The 14,816-nt window shown below is 46.3% G+C and overlaps 1 protein-coding gene across 1 annotated transcript in view; it reads right to left on the bottom strand.

The window, feature by feature from the left end:
- Positions 1-3,615: 3,615 nt before the first annotated feature.
- LOC121298466 (deoxyribonuclease gamma-like) overlaps positions 3,616-14,816 on the bottom strand; it is a 42,236-nt gene continuing 31,035 nt past the window's right edge. Inside the window, exons 7-8 of the mRNA XM_041225591.1 lie at positions 5,016-5,112; positions 3,616-3,988 (exon numbers count right to left, since the gene is read on the bottom strand). Of these exons, the coding sequence (XP_041081525.1) occupies positions 3,890-3,988; positions 5,016-5,112 (196 nt within the window). The 3' untranslated portion in view covers positions 3,616-3,889. The remainder of the gene's footprint in view (positions 3,989-5,015; positions 5,113-14,816) is intronic.

The raw sequence follows: 14,816 nt of genomic DNA, 5'->3' as shown, positions 1-14,816 counted from the left end.
TTTTATTAGCAAGATTCATTTTTTGAATGACTGATTTTATGGTGCGTTGTTGAGTGTCTTACCCCACTGTCAGGCAATATACTAGACTTCTTACTGAATCATTTAATATTGCAAAACTGCCAGCACCAGATATTATCTTACACTGGATTGTTTCAGTGTCTGTGGAATTGTATGTGTGTGTGTGTGCGCGCACGCCTCTGTTTCTGTGTGTGTGTGTGTGTGTGTGTATGCGCCTCTGTTTCTGTGTGTGGGCCTCTGTTTCTGGGTGTGTGTGTGTGTGTGTGTGTGTGTGCGCGCGCCTGTTTCTGTGCGTGAATGTGTGTGTGTGCGCGTCTCTTTTTCTGTGTAGGTGACTGTGTAATTGTGTTTGTGTGCCTCTGTTTCTATGCGTGCGTGCGTTTGTGTGTGTGTGTTCGCCTCTGCTTCTGTGTAGGTGACTGTGTAATTGTGTGTGTGTGTGTGTGCCTCTGTTTCTATGTGTGATTGTGTGTAGCTGTGTGTGTGGGTGAGCTCAGTGTGTTTATAAAAACATTGTTAGTCACCAAGCAACAGTAAAGTACACATTGAAAGATGAAAGATCCACGTTCTTATTTAAGCCCTGGTGCACCCTTTTAACAGATTGCATAAATAATGAACAAGTGTGTAATACTATCATCCCAAACGGATTCAACAAGAAGCAACAACATGCAGGAATACATGGAATTGTACGGATTGAACCCAGTCCTACAGCTCCAGAGCCTCACAGTAATGTTACTTTGTTCAGTACTATTCCACTTTGCAGTATAAATGTATTGTACATGTCATAAAAACGATATTATACTCTAAAAGCACATAGAAAGCATAGTAACACCCTAGGCAGTGGTAGGGTCTGCTATGTAGCAGGTTTTTTGTGCTCCACAGAAGAACCACAAAATGAATAATTAACATATGTACTAGCTGACTGTTTAATAATGTACAAACAGCTTGCTTGATACATTGAGCTAATGTCACCTGTTTGTTATAGTTAGTTTGTTATTAACCCTATAATATAAGTTTCCCTTGTTCTGTAAAGGGGGCCATCACACAGTATCCATTAGTTCCCTTAGGAACAGCACCATTCTTCTGTATAACACTGCTATCCAAGGCCCTCTTGTGGCCAGCTGTGTGTAGTGCAGTGCCGGCTGGTTCATAAAAAGTGTGACTACTTCCTGCCCTCCCCACACTGCAATACACTCCAGAGTGTGACTGCCCCCTGCCTTCCCCACACTGCAATACACTCAAGAGAGTGACTGCTCCCTACGCTCCCCACACTGCAATACACTCGAGTGTGACTGCTCCCTGCGCTCCCCACACTGCAATACACTCGAGTGTGACTGCTCCCTACGCTCCCCACACTGCAATACACTCAAGTGTGTGACTGCTCCCTGTGCTACGCTGTGCTTTTTCTTAGTCTGAAAACAAGAGGATTGTAAAACCTGTCTACTTAAATATGATGCGATTTATCCTTAAAAATTGTGCTGTTTTTGTACACTCACTTATAGTATTTTGTTACAATGAATCAATTTAGCAAGGTTTACATGCATCTAGACGGCAAATAACTGATGGAACAGCATGTGGTTTGTATGCTATATGCATTATTATCAGCTAAGCTATGCACGATATCGACAGTATAGCCTGGGAAAATTGATTTGTAGCCTCTCTTGAGGTGAGTGGTCCCTATGGCCAGTCAACGCACCTTGATTCATGCAGCTGGACAGCCTGTTGAGATTCTGTTAAAGGAACAGGCCTCTAATTAAACAGGGTCTGACACAGAGGATGCAATTACTCAATGCAACAACTGATCTTTCTCACAGGTGTTGTTTGCTTTGTGATTTGGTACTTTTTAAAAGCTGTTATAAGGCTAGCAGTGCCATCATTACTACTGAATCCCATTGCTAGTATCTGATGTAGGCTGCCACCTGTCCGGGTTTGACCCAGACAGTCCGGGAATTGGCATCTGTGTCTGGGTGGCAGGAATTAACAAACCCAGACACCTTAATGTCCGACACCAACCTACTTCTCATATTTTCTTTGACATACCTTATAACGGGACATTTTGGAGTGGAATTTATTTTGGCTTTATTGGTGGTTTGGATTGGATCGCCAATAATACTTCCACCAATCAGAGTGTGGCATGCAGTGTGCAATCCCGCCCTCCTGACAGACTGGTGGTATGCAGCACAGGTTAAAGAAGTGCCCGCTGGACAAGGGAATGAATATGTTGGCTATGATGTGAATATGAGAATAGCAGTGAGTGATGAAGCCAATTTGCTTAAGAAAATGAAAAGCAGACTAGACCTTTCCATCAATGGATTCAGGAAATCTGGAATTTATGATGCGATCAGAAACAGTGTAAACTGTGTCTGCTACTGTGGTGCCTGCAAGACTATTCTTTTTTACGTTAAGCAGTTCTGTGGTGTTTTTTTTTTGTTTTTTTTACAAGAGGTTAATTAAGTAGCAGCCAAAATTGTTTATGCCAGACTTGTTAGACAATCTGTAACAATGGTGCAAATTTGCTTTGGATTATTATTGTCGATATGTATAGATCCTACTACCCACAATGCAGGTATCGCAAAGTCCCTATGCAATATGTTAAAATAAATGACTTCTGCACCGTATAAAAGAAAAAAGCTGATTTTGCCAGTGCTTGTAGTCTATTAACCAGTTTAAAATTTAAAGCGTTTTAGTTTTGGCTGTATTGTTAAAGTTTTCACACGTGCAATACTGTCCTGCAATCACTAAATCATACTGTGATCATTGCACTGTATGTTAGTGAACCAGTGCTAAGTTTTAAAACTGAGAGTTAGCAAATGCCTATCCTTATATACTGCAGCTACTAATCCTTTCCAATTACTGGTATCTTAAAATTGAAGGGCCATATATGAACGATACATATTGTAACTCATTTTTAGAAGGTCTTCTTTGTTGTTCTTCAAGTTGCTGCAGTGACATTGTAGAAGCTAAAGGTAGTTACTGTAAATTAGCTACTGTTTTAGCAGACACATTTTTGAAATGAAAAGTAGAAATACAAAACTTGTGAATGTGCTAAGTGAAAAACGCCAATTCAACATCTACCAAGTGTACGCTTTAGACTTTTACATACGGTCGGGTTTTAAAGGTCAATATACCCTGTAACAACTAAATATTAAGGCGTGACACAATGGCTGTAAAATTGTCACAAATGGGATTTTCAAGCTCAAATTATTAAGACACCCCCCCCCCCCCCCCCCCTCCAAAAAAAAAAAACCACGTAGACAGGATCGTCTCTTCAGAAATTGCGTTGATTTACTACAGTGTTACTCATCACCACAGCGACTTGTCTCAGGTAAGATTAGTCAATATGACATCAATACTATTTTTCTGACTTGCAAGTTTGATTGCTAGAAATGGCAAGAGCACAATACTGTGTATACTGCATGATTATTGATTTGTACCGAGATCTGGTGGGATTGTGTTAAACTATATTACAGCATACTGCAGGTTTGATAGAGCTAGGCTGACTGAGAAATATGTCCGGGTTTGGTCTGTGGAAAAGGTGGCAACCCTAATCTAATGCATGTCTGCATTCGTACACAATAACTCTCAGAATACCATGACTGGTTTATCAACAGCTTGCTTTATTAATGTTTATTAGTATAGCCAGTCTGGCACTGCTGGCTTCATGCCGGTGCTGGTGTTGAAATATTGGAATATACACAGGTAGCACAAGCGTCCGGCCAGAAGGACACTGCCTGAACTACTCTGAATATCACAGCATGAATGCTGAGTGGCTGAGTGGCTGAGTGGCTGGTTAATAATTGCACAGTGCACTATGCTTACTTGCTTGCGCTGTGTTTTGCAAACATTGTAAAACCCTGAGCGCTTGTCCACTTTACTTTGTCTTACTAATTGAAGATTTGAGCCATGTGAGGAAACCCCTGGCTGGCTTCAGCTCCACTGCCACTGGGAAATGATCGCTGACCGCCAGCCCCTGTGTGAGAAGAGCAAGCCGGTTAATAAAGCTGTCTGTACAGTGTGTGAACAGAGCCTGCCCTCTCTGTACAGTGTGAGAACAGACCCTGCCCTCTCTGTACAGTGTGTGAACAGAGCCTGTCTGTACAGTGTGTGAACAGAGCCTGCCCTCTCTGTACAGTGTGTGAACAGAGCCTGTCTGTACAGTGTGTGAACAGAGCCTGTCTGTACAGTGTGAGAACAGAGCCTGCCCTCTGTACAGTGTGAGAACAGAGCCTGCCCTCTCTGTACAGTGTGAGAACAGACCCTGCCCTCTCTGTACAGTGTGTGAACAGAGCCTGTCTGTACAGTGTGTGAACACATCCTGCCCTCTCTGTACAGTGTGTGAACAGAGCCTGCCCTCTCTGTACAGTGTGAGAACAGAGCCTGTCTGTACAGTGTGTGAACAGAGCCTGCCCTCTCTGTACAGTGTGTGAACAGAGCCTGTCTGTACAGTGTGTGAACAGAGCCTGTCTGTACAGTGTGAGAACAGAGCCTGCCCTCTGTACAGTGTGAGAACAGAGCCTGCCCTCTCTGTACAGTGTGTGAACAGAGCCTGTCTGTACAGTGTGTGAACAGAGCCTGCCCTCTCTGTACAGTGTGTGAACAGAGCCTGCCCTCTCTGTACAGTGTGTGAACAGAGCCTGCCCTCTCTGTACAGTATGTGAACAGAGCCTGCCCTCTCTGTACAGTGTGTGAACACATCCTGCCCTCTCTGTACAGTGTGTGAACAGAGCCTGCCCTCTCTGTACAGTGTGTGAACAGAGCCTGTCTGTACAGTGTGTGAACAGAGCCTGCCCTCTCTGTACAGTGTGTGAACAGAGCCTGTCCTGTCTGTACAGCCATAAGTTGAAACACTCCCCCATGCCCTGCTGTGAACATGCTGAGCGCGTATAGAACCCTGTGTGTACTGAACCCTGTGTGTACAGAAAGGGTTAAAGGACATGTTAGTTTTTTGTGGAATTTGCTTCAAAATCTAGAAGTGCACAGGTAAGGGATAAGATTACCTGCTCCTCAGTTAGCCCATAGGCAGCTTGAAAATTAAATATCTCCACTGACTCTCTGTGGATGGCTTTGCTGATTGCTTCTCCGTGGATGACGATCCTGTTGACACAGAACAAAGTGAGCTTCAGCGTTACCATGAGCGAGAAAATCACAGCTAACATTCAGGAGTCATTGAAGGGTGTGAAAATCACAGGGTCCTGCTAACATTCAGGAGTCATTGAAAGGGCAATCAAAGTGTCAGGGGCATGCACTGTACCACTAGAGCATAAGAAAGGTTACAAACGAGAGGAGGTCATTCGGCCCGTCTTGCTCGTTTGGTTGTTAGTAGCTTATTGATCTCAGAAGCTCATCAAGCAGCTTCTTGAAGGATCCCAGGGTGTCAGCTTCAACAACATTACTGGGGAGTTGGTTCCAGATTCCCTCAATTCTCTGTATAAAAAAGTGCCTCCTATTTTCTTCTAAGTGCCCCTCTTTATCTAATCTCCATTTATGAGCATTGGTCTTTTTTCAGGTCGAAAAAGTCCCCTGGGTCGACACTGTCAATACCTTTTAGGATTTTAAATGCTTGAATCACCACGCAGTCTTCTTTGTTCAAGACTGAATAGATTAATTTCTTTTAGCCTGTCTGCATATGACATGCCTTTTAAACCAGCAATAAGTCACTCTTTGTTACACTCTTTCTAGAGCAGCAATATCCTTTCTGTAGCAAGATGACCAGAACTGAACACAATATTTTAAATTAGGTTTTGCTAACTGACAGAAAGCAAATTAATCCTGTCAACAATCTCCTTCCTGACCTGAGAGGGCGTGGTATAACAGGAACAGTGTGCCCCGGACTGGATGGTTCGGCAGTTCATTCCAGGGTCAGTCGGAAGTCAGCCATCCAGAAAGGGGGCGGAGTCATAATACCAGAAGTTATCGCTTTAATGCGGTAGGCGATGTGTCAGTCATGGACTGGAGGAGACGTGATTGCACTCGCTACCGAAGGGGGCGTGACTGAGGGTATATCAGGGGATGTAGCGAAGAGATCTGTTCCTTTGTTATGGTTACGAAAGGACTAGTGACGGAGTACTGTGTTTTAAAGAAACCATGAGTTTTTGTGTGTTGTTTTGCTAATAAAAATGTAGAATACACAATAGCTTTTCAGAATATTTCAGTAAAGCTAAACGAATCATGCACACCAGCTATCTCCAGTTCCCTGGAAATGGACTGCCAGATGTTCTCCCTCATTGCCGTGTCGTTATCATGTTTGTGTCCTTTATTCTGCAGCTCTGGGTATTTTGGCACTAAAATAATTCTTTTTTTCCGCCATTGTTTACTGAAGGCATGCAACACAAGCTGTTCATCATTGGTCATTTCCCCAGCTGCCACACGACAAAATCACAAAAATAGACACCAATCCTATTTTTTTCTTGCAAGTACGACACATTTGCTTGTCACATCGGTGTGTGCAGGCCTTCAGAATAATAATAATAAAAAAGTTCTGTTTCTGTTCACAGCCATATTGTTTGTGGTAATAAAACAAATAAGAATAACTGTTGTTTTTATTGTATTAAATGCAATTTATACATACACCATAAGTTAGCATTGAAGTGTGTACAGTATTTATTGAAAGTACTCATGACTTCAAGGTAATGTTGCATTTTACTCACCCAAAATACACTTTATTCAATGAGGGGCCGATGTACTACGAGCCTACGAGCGCAAGCAGATGCGGGTGTGTGTTTAACTTGAGTTTCTCATGTGTGCATCTCAAAGGTTGCAGCTATGCATTAACTGCGAAGTGTTGAAAACTGCACCTGTGTATCTGAATGTGGGGGCCGGAGTATCTCAATGAAGTGAATTCACCGCACAGCAGAACAGAGGCAACTCTGGATTTGGCTAAAGGGGAATTGTGGCTGCATGTGTAATCAGGAGCACCTCAACGAGATGCTGAGGAGCTATCTGCATGTGTAATCAGGAGCACCTCAACGAGATGCTGAGGAGCTATCTGCATGTGTAATCAGGAGCACCTCAACGAGATGCTGAGGAGCTATCTGCATGTGTAATCAGGAGCACCTCAACGAGATGCTGAGGAGCTATCTGCATGTGTAATCAGGAGCACCTCAACGAGATGCTGAGGAGCTATCTGCATGTGTAATCAGGAGCACCTCAACGAGATGCTGAGGTGCTATCTGCATGTGTAATCAGGAGCACCTCAACGAGATGCTGAGGAGCTATCTGCATGTGTAATCAGGAGCACCTCAACGAGATGCTGAGGAGCTATCTGCATGTGTAATCAGGAGCACCTCAACGAGATGCTGAGGAGCTATCTGCATGTGTAATCAGGAGCACCTCAACGAGATGCTGAGGAGCTATCTGCATGTGTAATCAGGAGCACCTCAACGAGATGCTGAGGAGCTATCTGCATGTGTAATCAGGAGCACCTCAACGAGATGCTGAGGTGCTATCTGCATGTGTAATCAGGAGCATCTCAGAGACCAATGAGATGCTGAGGGGCTATCAGGGTGTGGTGTGAAGGGCTGTGTTTCTACCTGTCTTAGGTGCAGTTTCTGGATTGATGAAGGGTGTGGTGTGAAGGGCTGTGTGTGTACCTGTCGTAGGTGCAGTGTGTGGATTGATTAAGGTGTGGTGTGAAGGGCTGTGTTTCTACCTGTCGTAGGTGCAGTGTGTGGATTGATTAAGGGTGTGGTGTGAGGGCTGTGTGTGTACCTGTCGTAGGTGCAGTGTGTGGATTGATTAAGGGTGTGGTGTGAAGGGCTGTGTTTCTTCCTGTTGTAGGTGCAGTGTGTGGATTGATTAAGGGTGTGGTGTGAAGGGCTGTGTTTCTTCCTGTCGTAGGTGCAGTGTGTGGATTGATTAAGGTGTGGTGTGAAGGGCTGTGTTTCTTCCTGTCGTAGGTGCAGTGTGTGGATTGATTAATGTGTGGTGTGAAGGGCTGTGTTTCTTCCTGTCATAGGTGCAGTGTGTGGATTGATTAATGTGTGGTGTGAAGGGCTGTGTTTCTTCCTGTCGTAGGTGCAGTGTGTGGATTGATTAAGGGTGTGGTGTGAAGGGCTGTGTTTCTTCCTGTCATAGGTGCAGTGTGTGGATTGATTAAGGGTGTGGTGTGAAGGGCTGTGTTCTTCCTGTCATAGGTGCAGTGTGTGGATTGATTAAGGGTGTGGTGTGAGGGCTGTGTGGTGGATTGATTAAGGGTGTGGTGTGAAGGGCTGTGTTTCTTCCTGTTGTAGGTGCAGTGTGTGGATTGATTAAGGGTGTGGTGTGAAGGGCTGTGTTTCTTCCTGTCGTAGGTGCAGTGTGTGGATTGATTAAGGGTGTGGTGTGAAGGGCTGTGTTTCTTCCTGTCATAGGTGCAGTGTGTGGATTGATTAAGGGTGTGGTGTGAAGGGCTGTGTTTCTTCCTGTCGTAGGTGCAGTGTGTGGATTGATTAAGGGTGTGGTGTGAAGGGCTGTGTTTCTACCTGTCGTAGGTGCAGTGTGTGGATTGATTAAGGTGTGGTGTGAAGGGCTGTGTTTCTACCTGTTGTAGGTGTTCTGTTTCTAGCCTGTGTGTTTCTACCTGTCGTAGGTGCAGTGTGTGGATTGATTAAGGGTGTGGTGTGAAGGGCTGTGTTTCTACCTGTTGTAGGTGCAGTGTGTGGATTGATTAAGGGTGTGGTGTGAAGGGCTGTGTTTCTTCCTGTCGTAGGTGCAGTGTGTGGATTGATTAAGGGTGTGGTGTGGTGTGAAGGGCTGTGTTTCTTCCTGTCTGTTGTAGGTGCAGTGTGTGGATTGATTAAGGGTGTGGTGTGAGGGCTGTGTTTCTACCTGTCGTAGGTGCAGTGTGTGATTGATTAAGGGTGTGGTTGATTAAGTGCGTGGATTGATTAAGGGTGTGGTGTGAGGGCTGTGTTTCTACCTGTTGTAGGTGCAGTGTGTGGATTGATTAAGGTGTGGTGTGAAGGGCTGTGTTTCTTCCTGTCGTAGGTGCAGTGTGTGGATTGATTAAGGGTGTGGTGTGAAGGGCTGTGTTTCTACCTGTCATAGGTGCAGTGTGTGGATTGATTAAGGGTGTGGTGTGAGGGCTGTGTTTCTACCTGTCGTAGGTGCAGTGTGTGGATTGATTAAGGGTGTGGTGTGAGGGCTGTGTTTCTACCTGTCGTAGGTGCAGTGTGTGGATTGATTAAGGGTGTGGTGTGAGGGCTGTGTTTCTACCTGTTGTAGGTGCAGTGTGTGGATTGATTAAGGGTGTGGTGTGAAGGGCTGTGTTTCTACCTGTTGTAGGTGCAGTGTGTGGATTGATTAAGGGTGTGGTGTGAAGGGCTGTGTTTCTTCCTGTCATAGGTGCAGTGTGTGGATTGATTAAGGGTGTGGTGTGAGGGCTGTGTTTCTACCTGTTGTAGGTGCAGTGTGTGGATTGATTAAGGGTGTGGTGTGAAGGGCTGTGTTTCTACCTGTCATAGGTGCAGTGTGTGGATTGATTAAGGGTGTGGTGTGAGGGCTGTGTTTCTACCTGTCGTAGGTGCAGTGTGTGGATTGATTAAGGGTGTGGTGTGAGGGCTGTGTTTCAGTGTGTGGATTGATTACCTGTCGTAGGTGCAGTGTGTGGATTGATTAAGGGTGTGGTGTGAAGGGCTGTGTTTCTACCTGTTGTAGGTGCAGTGTGTGGATTGATTAAGGGCTGTGTTTCTACCTGTCGTAGGTGCAGTGGTGGATTGATTAAGGGTGTGGTGTGAAGGGCTGTGTTTCTACCTGTTGTAGGTGCAGTGTGTGGATTGATTAAGGGTGTGGTGTGAGGGCTGTGTTTCTACCTGTCGTAGGTGCAGTGTGTGGATTGATTAAAGGGCTGTGGTGTACCTGTCATAGGTGCAGTGTGGTTTGATTAAGGGTGTGGTGTGAGTCTACCTGTCGTAGGTGCAGTGTGTGGATTGATTAAGGGTGTGGTGTGAAGGGCTGTGTTTCTACCTGTTGTAGGTGCAGTGTGTGGATTGATTAAGGGTGTGGTGTGAAGGGCTGTGTTTCTTCCTGTCATAGGTGCAGTGTGTGGATTGATTAAGGGTGTGGTGTGAGGGCTGTGTTTCTTCCTGTTGTAGGTGCAGTGTGTGGATTGATTAAGGGTGTGGTGTGAAGGGCTGTGTTTCTTCCTGTTGTAGGTGCAGTGTGTGGATTGATTAAGGTGTGGTGTGAAGGGCTGTGTTTCTACCTGTTGTAGGTGCAGTGTGTGGATTGATTAAGGGTGTGGTGTGAAGGGCTGTGTTTCTTCCTGTTGTAGGTGCAGTGTGTGGATTGATTAAGGGTGTGGTGTGAAGGGCTGTGTTTCTTCCTGTCATAGGTGCAGTGTGTGGATTGATTAAGGGTGTGGTGTGAGGGAATGTGTATAATTACTGGTTTGGTGTGAGTAGCTGTGGTTTCTACCTCTTGGTAGGGGCAGTGTGTTGATTGATTAATCGGTGTGGTGTGAGGGCTGTGTGTATACCTGTCGTAGTTTCAAGTGCGTGTATTGAATTCAAGTTTTGTGGGAATGGCGTGTGTATCATCTTCTTCACTGTTTGTAGGTTGCACATGTGTGGATGATTAGTGTTTGGTTGTTTAGGGCATGTTTGTATTCTAACCTGTCATAGGTGCAGTGCGTGGTTTGATTAAGGGTGTGGTGTGAGGGCTGTGTGTGTACCTGTCATAGGTGCAGTGCTGTGTTTCTACCTGTCATAGGTGCAGTGTGTGGATTGATTAAGGGTGTGGTGTGAGGGCTGTGTTTCTACCTGTCGTAGGTGCAGTGCGTGGATTGATTAAGGGTGTGGTGTGAAGGGCTGTGTTTCTTCCTGTCATAGGTGCAGTGTGTGGATTGATTAAGGGTGTGGTGTGAAGGGCTGTGTTTCTACCTGTCGTAGGTGCAGTGTGTGGATTGATTAAGGTGTGGTGTGAAGGGCTGTGTTTCTACCTGTTGTAGGTGCAGTGTGTGGATTGATTAAGGGTGTGGTGTGAGGGCTGTGTGAGTACCTGTCATAGGTGCAGTGCGTGATTGTGGATTGATTAAGGGTGTGGTGTGAAGGGCTGTGTTTCTACCTGTTGTAGGTGCAGTGTGTGGATTGATTAAGGGTGTGGTGTGAAGGGCTGTGTTTCTTCCTGTCGTAGGTGCAGTGTGTGGATTGATTAAGGGTGTGGTGTGAGGGCTGTGTTTCTACCTGTCGGGTGCAGTGTGTGGATTGATTAAGGGTGTGGTGTGAGGGCTGTGTTTCTACCTGTCATAGGTGCAGTGTGTGGATTGATTAAGGGTGTGGTGTGAGGGCTGTGTTCTACCTGTCGTAGGTGCAGTGTGTGGATTGATTAAGGGTGTGGTGTCTGTGTTTCTACCTGTAGGTGCAGTGTGTGGATTGATTAAGGGTGTGGTGTGAGGGCTGTGTTTCTTCCTGTCGTAGGTGCAGTGTGTGGATTGATTAAGGGTGTGGTGTGAGGGCTGTGTTTCTACCTGTTGTAGGTGCAGTGTGTGGATTGATTAAGGGTGTGGTGTGAGGGCTGTGTTTCTACCTGTTGTAGGTGCAGTGTGTGGATTGATTAAGGGTGTGGTGTGAGGGCTGTGTTTCTACCTGTCGTAGGTGCAGTGTGTGGATTGATTAAGGGTGTGGTGTGAGGGCTGTGTTTCTACCTGTCGTAGGTGCAGTGCGTGGATTGATTAAGGGTGTGGTGTGAGGGCTGTGTTTCTACCTGTTGTAGGTGCAGTGTGTGGATTGATTAATGTGTGGTGTGAAGGGCTGTGTTTCTTCCTGTCATAGGTGCAGTGTGTGGATTGATTAAGGGTGTGGTGTGAAGGGCTGTGTTTCTACCTGTCGTAGGTGCAGTGTGTGGATTGATTAAGGGTGTGGTGTGAGGGCTGTGTTTCTACCTGTCGTAGGTGCAGTGTGTGGATTGATTAAGGTGTGGTGTGAAGGGCTGTGTTTCTTCCTGTCATAGGTGCAGTGTGTGGATTGATTAAGGGTGTGGTGTGAAGGGCTGTGTTTCTTCCTGTTGTAGGTGCAGTGTGTGGATTGATTAAGGGTGTGGTGTGAAGGGCTGTGTTTCTTCCTGTCATAGGTGCAGTGTGTGGATTGATTAAGGGTGTGGTGTGAAGGGCTGTGTTTCTTCCTGTCGTAGGTGCAGTGTGTGGATTGATTAAGGTGTGGTGTGAAGGGCTGTGTTTCTTCCTGTTGTAGGTGCAGTGTGTGGATTGATTAAGGGTGTGGTGTGAAGGGCTGTGTTTCTTCCTGTCATAGGTGCAGTGTGTGGATTGATTAAGGGTGTGGTGTGAGGGCTGTGTTTCTACCTGTCATAGGTGCAGTGGTTTGATTAAGGGTGTGGTGTGAGGGCTGTGTTTCTACCTGTTGTAGGTGCATGTATTGATTAAGGGTGTGGTGTGAGGGCTGTGTTTCTACCTGTCGTAGGTGCAGTGCGTGGATTGATTAAGGGTGTGGTGTGAAGGGCTGTGTTTCTTCCTGTCGTAGGTGCAGTGTGTGGATTGATTAAGGGTGTGGTGTGAGGGCTGTGTTTCTACCTGTTGTAGGTGCAGTGTGTGGATTGATTAAGGTGTGGTGTGAAGGGCTGTGTTTCTACCTGTTGTAGGTGCAGTGTGTGGATTGATTAAGGGTGTGGTGTGAAGGGCTGTGTTTCTTCCTGTCGTAGGTGCAGTGTGTGGATTGATTAGTGTGTGGTTTGGGTGTGGTGTGAAGGGCTGTGTTTCTTCCTGTCATAGGTGCAGTGTGTGGATTTGTTTCTACCTGTCGTGGAGGATTGAAGGGCTGTGTTTCTACCTGTTGTAAGGTGCAGTGTGTGGTATTGATTAAGGGTGTGGTGTGAGGGCTGTGTTTCTACCTGTCGTAGGTGCAGTGTGTGGATTGATTAAGGGTGTGGTGTGAAGGGCTGTGTTTCTACCTGTTGTAGGTGCAGTGTGTGGATTGATTAAGGGTGTGGTGTGAAGGGCTGTGTTTCTACCTGTCGTAGGTGCAGTACGTGGATTGATTAAGGGTGTGGTGTGAAGGGCTGTGTTTCTTCCTGTTGTAGGTGCAGTGTGTGGATTGATTGTGTGGTGTGAAGGGCTGTGTTTCTTCCTGTTAAGTGTGTGTGGTGTGAAGGGCTGTGTTTCTTCCTGTCGTAGGTGCTGTGTGGATTGATTAAGGGTGTGGTGTGAAGGGCTGTGTTTCTTCCTGTCATAGGTGCAGTGTGTGGATTGATTAAGGGTGTGGTGTGAAGGGCTGTGTTTCTACCTGTCGTAGGTGCAGTGTGTGGATTGATTAAGGGTGTGGTGTGAGGGCTGTGTTTCTACCTGTCGTAGGTGCAGTGTGTGGATTGATTAAGGGTGTGGTGTGAAGGGCTGTGTTTCTTCCTGTTGTAGGTGCAGTGTGTGGATTGATTAAGGGTGTGGTGTGAAGGGCTGTGTTTCTTCCTGTCGTAGGTGCAGTGTGTGGATTGATTAAGGGTGTGGTGTGAGGGCTGTGTTTCTACCTGTCGTAGGTGCAGTGTGTGGATTGATTAAGGGTGTGGTGTGAGGGCTGTGTTTCTACCTGTTGTAGGTGCAGTGTGTGGATTGATTAAGGGTGTGGTGTGAGGGCTGTGTTTCTACCTGTTGTAGGTGCAGTGTGTGGATTGATTAAGGGTGTGGTGTGAGGGCTGTGTTTCTACCTGTCGTAGGTGCAGTGTGTGGATTGATTAAGGGTGTGGTGTGAGGGCTGTGTTTCTACCTGTCGTAGGTGCAGTGCGTGGATTGATTAAGGGTGTGGTGTGAAGGGCTGTGTTTCTACCTGTTGTAGGTGCAGTGTGTGGATTGATTAAGGGTGTGGTGTGAGGGCTGTGTTTCTACCTGTCGTAGGTGCAGTGTGTGGATTGATTAAGGGTGTGGTGTGAGGGCTGTGTTTCTACCTGTTGTAGGTGCAGTGTGTGGATTGATTAAGGGTGTGGTGTGAGGGCTGTGTTTCTACCTGTTGTAGGTGCAGTGTGTGGATTGATTAATGTGTGGTGTGAAGGGCTGTGTTTCTTCCTGTCATAGGTGCAGTGTGTGGATTGATTAAGGGTGTGGTGTGAAGGGCTGTGTTTCTTCCTGTCGTAGGTGCAGTGTGTGGATTGATTAAGGGTGTGGTGTGAAGGGCTGTGTTTCTACCTGTTGTAGGTGCAGTGTGTGGATTGATTAAGGTGTGGTGTGAAGGGCTGTGTTTCTTCCTGTGCAGTGTAGGTGCAGTGTGTGGCTGTTGATTAAGTGTGTGGATTGTGGTGTGTGAAGGGCTGTGTTTCTTCCTGTTGTAGGTGCAGTGTGTGGATTGATTAAGGGTGTGGTGTGAAGGGCTGTGTTTCTTCCTGTCATAGGTGCAGTGTGTGGATTGATTAAGGGTGTGGTGTGAAGGGCTGTGTTTCTACCTGTGGTAGGTGCAGTGTGTGGATTGATTAAGGGTGTGGTGTGAGGGCTGTGTTTCTACCTGTCGTAGGTGCAGTGCGTGGATTGATTAAGGGTGTGGTGTGAGGGCTGTGTTTCTACCTGTTGTAGGTGCAGTGTGTGGATTGATTAAGGGTGTGGTGTGAGGGCTGTGTGTGTACCTGTCGTAGGTGCAGTGTGTGGATTGATTAAGGGTGTGGTGTGAGGGCTGTGTTTCTACCTGTTGTAGGTGCAGTGTGTGGATTGATTAAGGGTGTGGTGTGAGGGCTGTGTGTGTACCTGTCGTAGGTGCAGTGTGTGGATTGATTAAGGTGTGGTGTGAAGGGCTGTGTTTCTTCCTGTCGTAGGTGCAGTGTGTGGATTGATTAATGTGTGGGTGTGGTGTGAAGGGCTGTGTTTCTTCCTGTCGTAGGTGCAGTGTGTGGAT

This window comes from Polyodon spathula, chromosome 23 (assembly GCF_017654505.1).
Source record: "Polyodon spathula isolate WHYD16114869_AA chromosome 23, ASM1765450v1, whole genome shotgun sequence".
NCBI classification, from domain to species: Eukaryota; Metazoa; Chordata; class Actinopteri; order Acipenseriformes; family Polyodontidae; genus Polyodon; species Polyodon spathula.
Note: the sequence above shows the minus strand (reverse complement) of the source record. Positions and strands in the feature narration are given on the sequence as shown.